Source organism: Dendropsophus ebraccatus, chromosome 14, assembly GCF_027789765.1.
Source record: "Dendropsophus ebraccatus isolate aDenEbr1 chromosome 14, aDenEbr1.pat, whole genome shotgun sequence".
In the NCBI taxonomy this organism is placed as follows: domain Eukaryota; kingdom Metazoa; phylum Chordata; class Amphibia; order Anura; family Hylidae; genus Dendropsophus; species Dendropsophus ebraccatus.
Genome location: NC_091467.1, coordinates 16,376,124 through 16,389,560, shown reverse-complemented (window position 1 = coordinate 16,389,560; position 13,437 = coordinate 16,376,124). Strand labels below are relative to the sequence as shown.

Genomic DNA, 13,437 nt, shown 5'->3' with positions numbered 1-13,437 from the left:
GTCAGAGAAGGTCTTCCTTGCACTATAGATAGATAAATCGCTATAGATCTATCTATCTATCTATCTATCTATCTATCTATCTATCTTGCAAGGAGAAAAAAAAAAGATTGGATGCTGCAGCAAAAAAAATAATAAAATAAATATATATATTTATTTTTTGCTGCAGCATTCCATCTTTTTTTCACAAGCACACACACACACACACACACATATACACAGTGGTGCCTTGAATTACGAGATTATAATCCGTTCCGGGACAGCGCTTGTAATCCAAATCCACTCTTAAACCAAAGCAAATTTTTCCATAAGAAACCATTGATATGCAGACAATTGGTTCCACACCCCAAAATAATGATTTTATATTCTGAATAACATGTAAAACAAATGAAACAAACACTTGTAAACAGCAGAATATGCCATATTATTATAAGTTACTGTACAGTATAGCAATCAGCATGTGGAGTATAATGTATAGTAAGGGCATAAACCTGGAAGAACAGCAGCAGTTTGTAGATACAGGATGGAACTGCAGATCCCCATAATGCAGTAGTGTAGTACAACATGCTAGAATAGAGAAGCAGGGTTGCAGGTCTGTGTGGTCACATGACAGCAATGGAGAAGGGGTGTGTGTTCAGCATGGACCAATCAGGACTGACAGAGACTGCAAGGAGCATGAAGGAGTGAGCAGGGCAGATGTGGGCACAGTATAGCAGCACTTTGTCTTGGTAGAGAGGTAACGGCTATGGAGAGATTACCTCCACAGTCCTGTCCCCTGATGCAAGCCCCAGCCTGAAGTGGATCTGCTATGATTTGACTTCCTGGGTCTCAGTACAGGGCTGTAGACCCCGCTATGCAGGCCATGCACCTCCCCCACTCCATTCCCACCCAGTACAGGGAGCTCTTACACCAAATCAATGCTCTTAAACCAAGTCACAATTTTAATAAAACTGTGCGCTCTTAAACCAAAACGCTCTTAAACCAAGGTACCACTGTGTGTATGTATGTCTGTGTGTGTGTGTGTGTATATATATATATATATATATATATATATATATATATATATACATATTTTTTTTTTTGCTGCAGCATTGCATCTTTTTTCTTCTTTGTTTCCTATGTGACTTTCCTTTTTATTAATATTGCAGTCCGGAGATACCGCTGTGTATTCCTAAGGCCTTTTGTCAGAATAGAAGCGGCTGTCACTTCTTATTGTAGAAACGGTGGATTTGCAGTCTCTGTGATTAGATGCTTATTATACCATTCAAAGTAGAACCAAAGGGAAAAAAAAAGAATATATTTAAGACCGTGTTAGACGCTCATTGTTATGTTCTTCACAGAATCTTATTATAGGGATTAGCAGGAGAAAAGTTTTGTTTTTATTGTGCTTACATGCGCCAAAGATAATCTAGACCGGTTCCCGATGTGAGAATATTTCAAGTTTTATTTAAAGACGACACATTGCAATAGTGAATGAGAAGAAATTGGGTCTAAATGGCCAGGGAGGCTTGTTCAGGTCAATAGGGGTGAGCTGCAATACCAGTCCCAACCTATAGAGGGGGTGCCATGTTTTGTTTTTTTCTTCCCAATATTTAGTTTGTACATTGGAAAAGCTCCCAATATATAAACCAAATGTGCCTCTAAGGCTTCATTGCTGGACAAAGGCAACAAAAAAGTCCTTGTGGCCTCTATTTGGCTTTTCTATAGAAGTGTATGGCTAGAGAAAGTTATGGAATAAAATAATAGTCTTCACTTCTGCATATGTATGTTTAACATGTTTCTGCGAAAGTAAGACCTAGCCTGAAAATAAGCCCAAGTTATAGTCTGCTGACCAGATCCCTGACACTGGGTGCTGAGCATCAACCAATCAGGGCCAGACTTGTTATGCTCCGCCTCCACCTGCTCAACACAAGCTGCAGGGGAAGCAAGAGGGGCAAGAAGATGCACAATGGGGGGGGGGGGGGGGGGGGGGAGGGTATACAGTATGGGGGAACAACTACGGGGGGGGAGAGGTATACAGTACGGGGACTACCTGCAGAGGGTGGTGTTTACAGTATGGGAGAACAACTACAGAGGGGGAGGGAGGTATACAGTATGGGAGAACAAGTTCAGAGAGGAGGGAGGTATACAGTATGGGGGAACAACTACAGAGGGGGGAGGGAGGTATACAGTATGGGGGGAAAAACTACTGAGGGGAGGGAGGTTTACAGTATGGGGGAACAACTACAGAGGGGGGAGGGAGGTATACAGTATGGGGGAACAACTACAGAGGGGGGATAGAGGTATACAGTATGGGGGAACAACTACAGAGGGGGAGGGAGGTATACAGTATGGGGGGAAAAACAACTGAGGGGAGGGAGGTATACAGTATGGGGGAACAACTACAGACGGGGGAGGGAGGTATACAGTATGGGGGAACAACTAAAGAGGGGGGAGAGGTATACAGTATGGGGGAACAACTACAGAGGGGGAGGGAGGTATACAGTATGGAGGAACAACTACAGAGGGGGGAGGGAGGTATACAGTATGGGGGGAAAAACAACTGAGGGGAGGGAGGTATACAGTATGGGGGAACAACTACAGACGGGGGAGGGAGGTATACAGTATGGGGGAACAACTAAAGAGGGGGGAGAGGTATACAGTATGGAGGAACAACTACAGAGGGGGGAGGGAGGTATACAGTATGGGAGAACAAGTACAGAGGGGGAAGGGAGGTATACAGTATGGGGGAACAACTACAGAGGGGGAGGGAGGTATACAGTATGGAGGAACAACTACAGAGGGGGGAGGGAGGTATACAGTATGGAGGAACAACTACAGAGGGGGGGGGGAGGTATACAGTATGGGAGAACAAGTACAGAGGGGGAAGGGAGGTATACAGTATGGGGGAACAACTACAGAGGGGGGAGGGAGGTATACAGTATGGGGGGAAAAAACTACTGAGGGGAGGGAGGTATACAGTATGGGAGAAAAATTACAGAGGTTGAGGGAGGTATACAGTATGGGGGAACAACTCCAGAGGGGGAGGGAGACTCCTAACAGCAGTGGGATATACAGTTTGGCAGCTAACTACTGTATAGAATGGGGCTACAGTATAGGGGCCTTCCATGTTTCTCACAAAATAAAATGTACCCCAAATAAAATCCCTAGCCCTTTTTTCAGAGAAAAAAAGAGACCCAGTCTTATTTTTAGAGTAACACAGTAGGTTCCATTGTACGGCATCCATCCCTGTCCTCCATCGAAGGGTTTGTACCACCATTAAAGGTTACCACTATTCCCAGGATAATGGATGATGATGGGTCCGGCTGCTGCGACTGCCCATAATCTTGAAAATGGGAACAAAATCTGCATGTAACCAATGTGATTTTGTTGCACAATGTCCACTTTGTGTAGTGTGCCGTTTTTATAAAGGGATATACAGAATAAAAAAAAAAAACTTGGCCGCTCTCTTCCTTAAACAGCCCCACTCTTATCAGTTTGTGTGGGTTTTGCAGCTTGGTTCCATTGATAGTGAATAATACCACACGTGACCTGAGGACAGGTGTGGCACAGGTGTGTTTTTCTAATGCCGCATAGCCCCTTTAAAAGCTTATGGACTTTGTCTTGCAGTTCTGGGCTTTGGGTACCAGAATGTGTAGAGATGAGCGTAACTCCAGCTTGCTTGTCCAGCATTTGATCATCGGTGGCTGAAGAAGTTGGATGTCGCCCTAGGGAATCCTGGAAAACATGAATAAAGCCTATGGCCTATAGCTGTATCCATGTTTTGTAGGGCGGCATCCAACTTCTTCAGCCACTGGTATTCAAGTGCTGAACGATGGAGTTGTGTTCATCTCTAGTAGTTACCTTTGCACCTTCACAATTCCCGGTTTTGCTTTCACAGACAAGAATATGGGGAAATGTGGGTAGAAAAATCCATGGTACCCTTGTGTTGCACACCACACAGTTAGGACACGTGCACACAACAGAATCCCAGCAGAAAACCTGTCGCAGATTCCACAGCTCTCACCCACCCGTGGACTCTGCGTGGCTGCGTGCATTTCCCGTCGGGCGGATTCTTCTGTCCGTCCAAAGAATGAACCTGTTCATTCTCTGGACAGATGGCGGAATCTTCCTGTGCATAGAATGGAGTCTATGGCACGGGCAGAAATGCACACGGCCGCCAGAGTCCGTTGGGATTCCGTAGTGTGCACGTACCCTAAAGGGAATTGTCAAGACTTATAAAAACATAGCCACCTTATTCCAGAAACAGCACCCCTCTTGTCCTCAGTTTGGGTGTAGTTTTGCAGCTCATTTCCATTTAAATGAATTGAGCAAAATTGTAATACTACACACGACCTGAGGACGGGGTGGTGCTGTTTATACAAGAAAGTATCTGTGCCTTTTCTAATCCTGGATAACCCACCTATGGCAGCTCCATTGATGGTGTATGTTCGTCCAAGCTAAAGGGTGAATTGGCAGGTTGCATTATATCTCCGGCTCGCTTAGGGAAGGGATTTTGTATTTGTTCCCCCCCCCCCCCTTTGCATAAGGCAGTAAACAGTTTATTATTTGTATCTATCTACTCTTGGCCGATAAGTCTGGAACATCATATGAAATCATTACGATAGGCATCTCGGACAAGGAAATTTATGACACCGGCTCAAAGTCGATTTTCTTTTTTGCCTTTTTTATTTTAATCCTTCAGGCTGCTTATCTGCATTGAGCAAATTCTAATGTAATCAGTCACTTTTTGGCTTTCTTTTTATCTAGGGATTGTACAGTCGTTCCGAGAGGGGAGAATTCTTGATGAGGTGAGTCGGATATTAAATATCCTTGTGGAGAATGTTAGATTATCATCTTGACACGGAGTATTATTGCCTCGGCGGTCTTTGTTCGCTAGAGCCGCAATTTCTCTACCTGCGCTCATTGACCCTCACCTCTTACCCGCGCGTCTTGGCCGTTTCTTGAGGGATCTTTTTACATCTACGGCATGCAGCCTCTTGATGATGAAGATGAATGTGTTTTAAAGGGGTTATCCCAAGATCAGAAGTTACCCCCTTATCCACAGGATAGGCAGTAACTAGCTGATCAGTGGGCGTCCATCGCGGGGTCACACATCCATTCATTCTCTGTGGGGCCTCCAAACGAGTTCAGCGCTCAGCAGTGACTTTCGGATAACCCTTTAAAGTTTTAGAGGCCTAATGCCTTGTATTGTTGCCTCGTTCATTGTACCACCCAGTGTCTGTGCCCCCCTCATGTCCATGGTTTGGAGGGAGACTTAAAAGACTCCACTTATATTATTATTCATTTTTTATTCTATCGCCATTATTGCAGCTTGTACTCTATGATCGCATCTAAAATTAGATCTTTTTTTTTTTTTTTTTACTTCAATAGGAATGATTTCTTATCCTTGCATATTTAATATCCTTTATATAAATAGCCAGACAGATGTTCTGATGTTTGCTCCCTGCAAGACGGACTCCCAGTTGCTAAGGTTTTGTGTAAATTCTACTTAAAGGGGAACTATCAGCAGGTTAGACTAATCTAACTGCTGATATGTCCCTATTGCACAGGAGACGCCAAGGATGAAGTTATGTCTCATACCTTCATCCTTAACGCCATTCCGGTGCAGCTTGTCATTTGTTCCAAGGTCCGGTGAGACCGTTTGGAGCACTGGGGCACCGTTAGGAGCACTGCCTGTCTTCATAACACCGTTAAAGCCCGTCTCTTTCTAATGATGATGAAAGGAGCAGGCCGGCCGGATTGCCACTAGGAGCGGAGCAGTGCCTTACCGGACCATGGAACAAACTACTAATTGGACCAGAATGGCGCTGAGGTTGACGATAAGACACATACGTTCCTCTACGACGTCTCCTGCAAAATAAGGAGCTATCAGCAGGTTAGGTTCGTCTAATCCAGTGATTTTCAACCAGTGTGACACATGGTCGGGTGTGCCGCGGGGAAAGTTCCCCAAACTATGGTGCCCCTGTGTTTTGTTCCCCGGCAATGCGCAGCGATCAGTGGCGGATTATAATGTGGGCGGTTGCGTGGTGCGCTGCGGTGGGCCGTGATGCACGCATCCAATCAACGTGTGCGCTACAGCCCGTCGCAACGCACCACACTCCCGGTCTCCGCTGTTTGGAGGAGCATGTCCGGGCCGTACGGGCGGCCAGTAGGTGAGGCGGACAGCAGCGGCGACCATCTCGGAGGAGGTGAGGAGGAAGGGGGGGAGAGAAACAGCGGAGAAAAGCAGGGGGGAGAGAAGCATGGGGGAGAGAAGCATGGGGGAGAGAAGCATGGGGGAGAGAAGCAGGGAGAAGCATGGGGGAGAGAAGCATGGGGGAGAGAAGCATGGGGGAGAGAAGCATGGGGGAGAGAAGCATGGGGGAGAGAAGCATGGGGGAGAGAAGCACGGGAGAGAGAAGCACATGAGAGTAGCAGGGGGGAGATGTATGGTGAAGAGAAGCACAGGAGAGAAGCAGGAGGGAGAGAAGCACAGTGGAGAGAAGCAGGAGGGAGAAGTATGGTGGAGAGAAGCAGGAGGGAGAAGTATGGTGGAGAGAAGCACAGGGGGGAGAAGAAAACAGGCCCATGTTTCACACTGAGTGAATATAAATACATTTAGAATCTATATTATTAACTATATGTATAATATGTACTGTTTTAGTGTCATTTTGTGTGGTTGGTGGTGTGCCCCGGGATTTTTTAAGTATAAAAAGTGTGCCGCGGCTCAAAAAAGGTTGAAAATCACTGGTCTAAGCCATGGGTATCCAAACTGCGGCCCTCCAACTGTTGCGAAACTACAACTCCCATCATGCCTGGGCAGCTAAAGCTTTGGATTTGGCTGTCCAGGCATGATGGGAAATGTAGTTTTGCAACAGCTGGAGGGCTGCAGTTTGGAGACCCATGGTCTAACCTGCTGACAGTTCCCCTTTAAATTGAACGTCTAGGATGTTAACATTGATGGCCCATTCTTAGCAGTGTTTTGGGGTTGTACTTTGAGCTAGAAAAGTTTGGGACCTATAGCAAACTTTTGGATATTCCCTTCCCTTTAGAACATGCTGATATGTCACTATCGGGCACGGGCGATGAGGATGGGGGTACGTTTCTTTGCTTCATCCTCTGCTCCATTACCATGCTATTAGGAGTTTTATCCATATGCTAATGAGGCATTTTGGTGCACTGGGGGTGGAACTTATCGATGAATATCAGCAGAGTGGGGGCGGATTGGTGCACTAAGGGTGGCAACCACCCCCAGGGTGCTGAAACGCCTAATTAGCACAGAAACAGCGCAGAGGATTAATGTAAGAAACATCCCCTCCTTCTCAGTTCCCCGTGTGCAATAAGGACATATCGGCTGGTTAGCTACTTCTATTGATCACTATTGACCACAGCTTCCAAGGGGTTAAATTGTCAGGATCAGAGTTATCTGTTCCATTATTCCCTGGGCACCTCAGCTGAGCTGGAGGGCCGATCGCTGTTTTTTACCTTTTGTGGTGGAGGCAGGCACAGCTCCTATATCTATAGCATTCAGTGGACATACAGTTCTGTCTATTTGCAGTAAGGGGTTACTGTGCCCTAAAATGGGAATAATATGGAGTAGCTTTAGCTTTGGCTGTCCAGGCATGATGGGAATTGTAGTATTGCAACAGCTGGAGAGCTGTGAGTTTGAATTAGAGGAAGAAATCAATGTTTCCAGCAGGTGATAGTGTTATAGCTGTGATTGGTAGAGGACACCTGTCCATCAAATTCGTAAGGACATGGGAGGACATCAATAAAGTTCTCATCCGTGCAGGAGATTTCGCACTCTCTCCTTCTGAATGTAGAGTATAAAATTACCATTTCTCTCCCGGTGAAGGCATCTCTGGAGCTGTCACTTTTCTCATCTTTCGGAGACAAATGAGCATCTTGTTCCAATTAGAGATGTAACCGTTTCGTTTTGTCTTCATTTTTAATCCAAGCTCCCATTGTGCTATATTCTCCCTGCACATTAATGAGTCTGAGAAGGATCTGGACACTTTTTTTCCTCTCCGCCAGCCTGAACTTATCTGATTTCAAAGTTTTCTTTCCCATCAACCAAACCCTAATGAATGTCTAATCGCAGCAGCCGGACAATGCATTAACATGAGGTCCGGAGGTAGCACCAGCCGGCTGATTCTTATTCTGAGAGCCGTGCCCTGCAAGTTGACTGTTGGCACAATCCGCTGTCTGAGGATAGACAAGCTGTCTTTCAGCTTGAAGATAATTGTTTCCCATTGCCTAGTGAATGTATTGCAAGGTATTCAATTAGATAACCTCTCTCCATCGCGGCCGTCTACACTGCAGAGCTCCGCTGTGTGCTTCTCAGCAACATGCTATGTGCTTAGTCACAAAGTAGTCTTGAGTATGCTTCCCTTTAATCTCTTCGTGTGTATTGTACTTGTATAAAGGTATTTTTAATTTCAGTCTTTTGAGTAATAAAGGGCCCCATACACCTCTTTCCTGTTTTCACTCCGTCCTTCCCTTAGAAAAGAACGTCCGGCATAGCTGAGCATTCCTGTGGGATTCCTGACAAATTCCTGATGCTTATCCGGAAATCATTTGGAATTCCGGACGCAACAACTTTTATGGGACACTGACACCCTTGTCGAGAAATACGGCACAGATGCCTCATGGGGTATTCGGAATACCTGCTGGCTCTGGATACGTATTCGGGAAGTGTCCATAATTTCTGAGGCACTGCTTGCCAGATCGGGCCAGTGCCAGGTGCTAACACTGGCCTTTTAACTGTATGCACTCCCAATAGGGAGCACATGCACTTAAATGTGGAGCTGTGTTTGACAATATACCTTACCAGAAGACGAGAAGCCAGTCGGAACAGATCACCACTGCGGCTTGGTATAGTCTCCCCCCCCCCCCCCCCCCCCGTTTCCTTGAAGCCTCCTGATCAGTGTTTCCTGACCGTAAAGACGGCTAAGGACATATGAAGAGGGCCTAAGACAGTTAGTAATATTACCTTTGCCTATTAATAGATTAAGACTTACTAGTCAGACTAAGGCTAGTTACACATCTGTATCAAAGTTCTATCACAAATTCCACTAACCATCTGTAAACCGAGCCGACCGTCCTACTGCATGATGGACTCTAATGGGGTCTGTTGGTGTCTGTCATGGATTGTAACCAATTTTTGCAATTATATTCATTTAGAAATATTGTCTCTTTCTCCTGATATGCTGTTTTTTTCCCTCCCATTGTTAACAACTAGAGATGAGCGAACCGGGTTCGGGTTCGAGTCGATCCGAACCCGATCGTTCGGTATTTGATTAGCGGGGGCTGCTGAACTTGGATGAAGCTCTAAGGTTGTCTGGAAAACATGGATACAGCCAATGACTATATCCATGATTTCCACATAGCCTTAGGGCTTCATCCAAGTTCAGCAGCCACCACTAATCAAATGCCGAAAGTTCGGGTTCAGATGGACTCCAGCATGCTCCAGGTTCGCTCATCTCTATTAACAACTCATTTCCTAGATTACTGACCACCACTCTGCTCTAAAAGCAGTGGTCTGGCTGGTGTGTAGATAGATAGATAGATAGATGTATACAGATACAGTGTATATAACCTGTATAATATGTTTACTAAAGCTGTATATGGACCAGCCGTTTACGTGGTTTGTGCTAGTAGTGGTCCAGGAGTGACATGAATGCACACAGGATTAGTAGGAACAGTAATACCATGGACGTTGGGTGTAGTAGTAGTTAGCAGAATATTATAATAAGTTTAAAGCTAGATAAGGAGGAAGTGTATAAACCTTTGTGCATGTAGCTGATTTCTTCAGGGAATATGTACCAGCCTGTGTGTCTCTCCTTTCGGCATTTACAAATCCACATATGTCCCTCTTATCTTGTTTCAGTACGACTTTGAAGTGAAAGGAGACGTGATCAATGGAAGAAATCATAGAGGTCCCAGAAGATCAAGACTAGGATCAGATGGACTGGTACGTTTCATCTGCGCTATTTATCGTGCAGCCGCTGGTGATGGCCATAGAATACACATGATTCACTCGCACTAGCCGGTCGCCGGCAATACACATCTGCTGAATGCTCAGCCTCAAAGCATCTCGGCGCTCTCATCTGTTTCTGATTAATAAGTGAGCGGAGGGTCTATGCATCAGGTAGTTTTGTTGCTAGATTTTTTTTTTTTTATGTAAATGCAAAGTAATGGATAATCTAGGAGAGTACAGTATGGGATTTATGGAAGAGAACCGGGTCTGCACAGTATGACACTGTTCTGTAGGTGTAGAACCTGTCACATTGTTTGAGGACCCATTCTGCTGATCACAGGTTATGGTCAGTGACAAAGCAATTAAAATATATCCTTAACAGCTCCTATTTAAAGTGTCACCATCTCTTTAATAAAAAGAAAAAAAAATTCTGATCTGTCATAGAGACACATCAAAAGTTTTTTTAAGTTGTAATCTGGGTGCTCAGATGCCCAACTGTCTAATTCCGTCTCACTACTCATTGCATAAAAAGGGCTCCACAGTCCTACGGCAGCGAGGCGAAGAGAGAAGCCCTTAGCCGAGTACTTTTCGTTGGGGGCCTTTAGCACCCAAACCTTCACCGATCCAACCTTTTGACTGTCTTAGAGTAGGTTCACACTGTTTTCCTATCCATTGCACTGCTTCTGTTTCAGTACATTTAACTTACAGAAAAACAAGGCCAACCACATTTAGGGTGGGTTCACACTGAGAAATTCTGGCGGATAAATTCCGCGGAATTCTGTCACCTGTATGCGCTCACGGCCGTGCGCCTCTCCTCCCGTGCCATAGACACCATTCTATGCACGACCAGATTCTGCATTCCGCCGAAGGACTTGACACGTCAATAATTTCAGCGGAATCAGCCGACCCATAGAATGGTGTCTATGGAGCCGGCGGAAAGGCGCGCGGCCGTGCGCGTACAGCCGACGGAATTCCACGGAATTTATCCGCAAGAATTCCTCAGTGTGAACCCACCCTTAAAGGAGAAGTCCAGAGAAAATTTTTATTAAAGTATTATATTTCCCTCCCAAAAGTTATACAAATCCCCAATATACACTTATTACGGGAAATGTACATAAAGTGCTTTTTTCCCTGCGCTTACTACTGCATCAGGGCTTCACTTCCTGGATAACATGGTGATGTCACTTCCTGGACAAAATGGTGATGTCACAACCCGACTCCCAGAGCTGTGTGGGCTGTAGCTGCTGGAGAGGATGATGGTAGAGGGATGCTCAGTGTTCCTCCAGTGCCCTGTGTCCCTCAGTGTCCCCCTGCCATCATCCTCTCCAGCAGCCACCGCCCGCACAGCTCTGGGAGTCATGACATCCCCATTTTATCCAGGAAGTGACATCACTATGTTATCCAGGAAATGACATCACCATGTTATCCGGGAAGTGACATCATCATGTTATCCAGTAAGTGACATCACCATGTTATCCAGGAAGTGACATCATCATGTTATCCAGTAAGTGACATCACCATGTTATCCAGGAAGTGAAGCCTTGATGCAGTAATAAGTGCAGGGAAAAAAGCACTTTATAAGCATTTCCCTTAATAATTGTATAATAGAGATCTGTATAACTTTTGGGGGGCAATACAATACTTTAATAAAATTTTCGCCGGACTTCTCCTTTAAGCCGCAGCCAGAGAGATCTGACTGCGGCTTATCTCTCCCAGGAACAAAAGAGTTGTATGGTGCTTTTCCATCCCTATCTCCACCTACATAATTTGTCAGGTGTTGTTCGTGAGAGCCCACACCCCTTACACTGAACCCATTGCTTGCAGTACGGCCGACAAAAGTATAAGGTGTATGGGTAGCTAAAATACATTAGCCTACTACTACTTCTACTATGTGTTGTTCCATCGTATGTGATACAACAAAGCAAGAGCCTTACAGTCTATACTGTTCCAATCCATTAAAAGCTGCAGTGTGACACTGGTGTAAACACAGACTTACCCAAACACTTGTTACTCTACAATAGCAGCATACATAGGTCTCCTTCTTCCTTGTGACTGTAAAAAGCCGCTTTTTTTTTTTTTCCTTTTTCTTTTTTGGGGAGATCACATGACTTTTAAACTAGATTGTGGCGCTCACAGGCTGTCAGAGAACAGGCGATAACTTCCAGGCTGAAAGTAGGATGAGGATTCGGTTTCTGTCTGGCACATCTCTCCATTATTCATGAACCACGTTGTAAATGCAATCTGTATTTTTTACCTAGTACAATGATCCTCTAGATGCACTTAATGTGGTTGCAAATAGCCCCTCGGCTCCTGGTGACATTTCACAAGGCTCTCAACCTCTGCTCTTCCTCATTAGGACGTGACCAGGTTCCTCAATGCGGCTTCCCCCTTAATTATGCGCAGAGGAGGACAGCTGAGTACATGGCGGGGACGGCGGGGGGATTGGGATCGTATTATCACATGCTGCTGACTTAAGTAATAGAGGGGAAAAAAATAGAGGAGCCTAATATTTGAGTAAACCCCATAATTACTTGTAATTACCAATGCCGAGTGTACTTAACGTCTTTCCCGCTATCAGAGGCGCTGAGTCGCTGTCAGCAAGACGCTAGAATATAGGAAGGGAAAAATACGCTTCATTGTGCCACACATCGTAGGCGCCAGACAAGTCTGCGTAGAACACGTCCTCCTCCCGTTCTGATCTTAAGACTGAAGACGTAACTTCTGCAGTCTCGGACCTCACTGTTGAGTTGCAGCCTGAATGGTTAAGTGGATGGGAGCTTGGAATTGTTTCAAGGGGTATTCCACTCAAACTTTTGATATGTTGCTGCCCATGATAAAACCAACAATTCCTTCCATACCTGTTATTATCTATTCAGACTCCTTCCCCCAGTTCTTAGATGCTGCTTTCTGCTAAAAACACAAACATCTGTGTGTGAGCTTTTCTCTCGGTCTCCCCCCTCCCTCTGAGACGGCTGATGTAAACAAGTCCCTGACTGACTTTATCTGCAACTTTGTAGCTTCTTTTTGATGCTGGGAGGGTTATTCTGAGGTCAGGTTGCTTAAGAATTCACTGTGATTATCCATCCCAGCATTACAAAGAAGTTACAATGTTGCAGATAATAGACTGAATAGATAATAAGTATAGAAGGAATTGTTAGTCTCTCTATGGTCAGCAACATATGAAAAGTTTTACGTTTGAGTGGAAAATCCCTTTAAATGGGTAGTCCAGGATTAGAAAAACTTAGCTGCTTTCTTCAAAAAACAGCACCACGCCTGTCGACAGGTTGTAAGCAGGGCTGTGGAGTCGCAGTCGGAACTAGTTTTGGCTGGAGTCGGGAAAAAATGTACCGACTCCGACTCCAGCTTTAAAAAAAAAAATCTTAGAACAATTTAAAATTGAGTTTTGATATGAATTTTTCATCAATATGTATTATATGTATTATTATATGTATTAATACATATGTATATGTATTATTATA

General features: G+C 44.9%; 1 protein-coding gene across 1 annotated transcript in view; it reads left to right on the top strand.

The window, feature by feature from the left end:
* BRCA1 (BRCA1 DNA repair associated) overlaps positions 1–13,437 on the top strand; it is a 107,451-nt gene that overhangs the window by 78,093 nt on the left and 15,921 nt on the right. The window contains exons 17-18 of the mRNA XM_069953839.1: positions 4,747–4,787; positions 9,869–9,952. Coding sequence (XP_069809940.1) covers positions 4,747–4,787; positions 9,869–9,952 — 125 coding nt within the window. The remainder of the gene's footprint in view (positions 1–4,746; positions 4,788–9,868; positions 9,953–13,437) is intronic.